This window comes from Eurytemora carolleeae, unplaced genomic scaffold (genome assembly GCF_000591075.1).
Source record: "Eurytemora carolleeae unplaced genomic scaffold, Eaff_2.0 scaffold120, whole genome shotgun sequence".
NCBI classification, from domain to species: domain Eukaryota; kingdom Metazoa; phylum Arthropoda; class Copepoda; order Calanoida; family Temoridae; genus Eurytemora; species Eurytemora carolleeae.
In genome coordinates this window covers 138,282-139,668 of record NW_019396077.1, presented here as the reverse complement: position 1 = coordinate 139,668, position 1,387 = coordinate 138,282, and the positions used below count along the sequence as shown (strand labels likewise).

Here is a 1,387-nt window from a genome sequence, read left to right as displayed (position 1 = left end):
ATGCCCCCCCCCACTTAAATTTTATATATATGATTTCGAGGAAACAGTTAAGGAATCGTAGGGCTGAAAGACACAAAACTAGGGAAAAAACGATCAGGAGGAATTAACAATTTTTACCGTCGCCATAATGCTGCATATGGGTGAAGTGTGAAGACCTTCATCGATTAATCAAATATAAATCTCTGTTTCCGGGGGGAGAACAGAGATTTATTTTTATATTTAATTAATCAATAAAGGTCTTTTGCAGCGCTATGCATGGCATTGATTTATAAAAAAAAATACCTGTATGAGTCGCAGTTCGTCAAACAACTGTGCCAGAGCTCTGAAAATAATTTTTAAACGTTAAAAACATTTTATTAAACCAAGACGTTCTGCACTGCAGTCGAACATGATATGAAAAACCATGCATATTTCTTATTTTTATGAATGTAAACAAACCAACACAATACTTTCAGTCAACTTTTAAAAGTTCTGCTTTAAATTCGGAATTTTTTATAAAAAAAATTGAACCTTGGTACTATTCCAGCAGTTGGATCATTCTCCCAGGTTGTTCCTGGTTCGTCTCTCCCCTCTCCTCCCTCCATAGTGAAGGTTTTTCCAGTACCTAGACACAATACTATGGTTGACAGGGGATAAGGATCAAGAAGCAANCTATTGTTTCATATATGGAATTTTACGGATATTTCAGATTTAAGCTTAAAATAAATCCTAAAAAAGCAATTACAGATAATTAAAAGTTCTCTGACGTTAAGAAAAAATAAGTTTGAAAAAATGCATGCATAAGTTTCTACTTGCCAGTTTTCAGCTAGCTGAAATTCTGGTTGTAAAATTAATGGTTGTTAATGAGAAATGTACAATGTACAGTGTACATACCGGTTTGTCCGTACGCGAACACTGTACAGTTGTACCCCTGCATCACCTGTCCAATCAGAGGTTCAACAACTGACCTACACAAACATTATAAAAAGGTTTGTTTAATAATCCTAGAAATCCATTTTATTTTACCAAGCCCATTAATTACAATTTTAACTATTTTTCCCAATCTTAAAACTAAGCCAAAAACATTCCAGTGGTTCTCCCGAGTTCCCCGTTCAAAATTTGAGGCAAATAGGTCAAAGGGTTCATGAGTTATGATCGGACATGCACACAAATAGAGATTATTACTTAAAGGGACAGAAAAAGAAAAATGAAAGGGCTGAAAGCTAATCACTTTAGCTCTTGATCTCGACCCATGAAAGTTTTATCTGATGTTCCTGTCTCGAGAAACTGATATAAAACTGTGTTAAAATTATACGAAAATTCATATATGTAAAATTTTGAAAATCTGAAACTTAAATCACGTGACCAGAAATATCACCAATGGCAGAGCAGTATACTGGTCACGTGT

The 1,387-nt window shown here is 34.5% G+C and overlaps 1 protein-coding gene across 1 annotated transcript in view; it reads right to left on the bottom strand.

Annotated features, from left to right (window-relative positions):
- Positions 1-947, bottom strand: part of LOC111714715 (kinesin-like protein KIF11-A) — a gene marked incomplete at its 5' end in the record, with an annotated part of 12,470 nt that extends 11,523 nt beyond the window's left edge. The window contains 3 exon segments of the mRNA XM_023489878.1: positions 283-322; positions 511-604; positions 874-947. Of these exon segments, the coding sequence (XP_023345646.1) occupies positions 283-322; positions 511-604; positions 874-947 (208 nt within the window).
- Between the last annotated feature and the right edge of the window lie 440 nt (positions 948-1,387).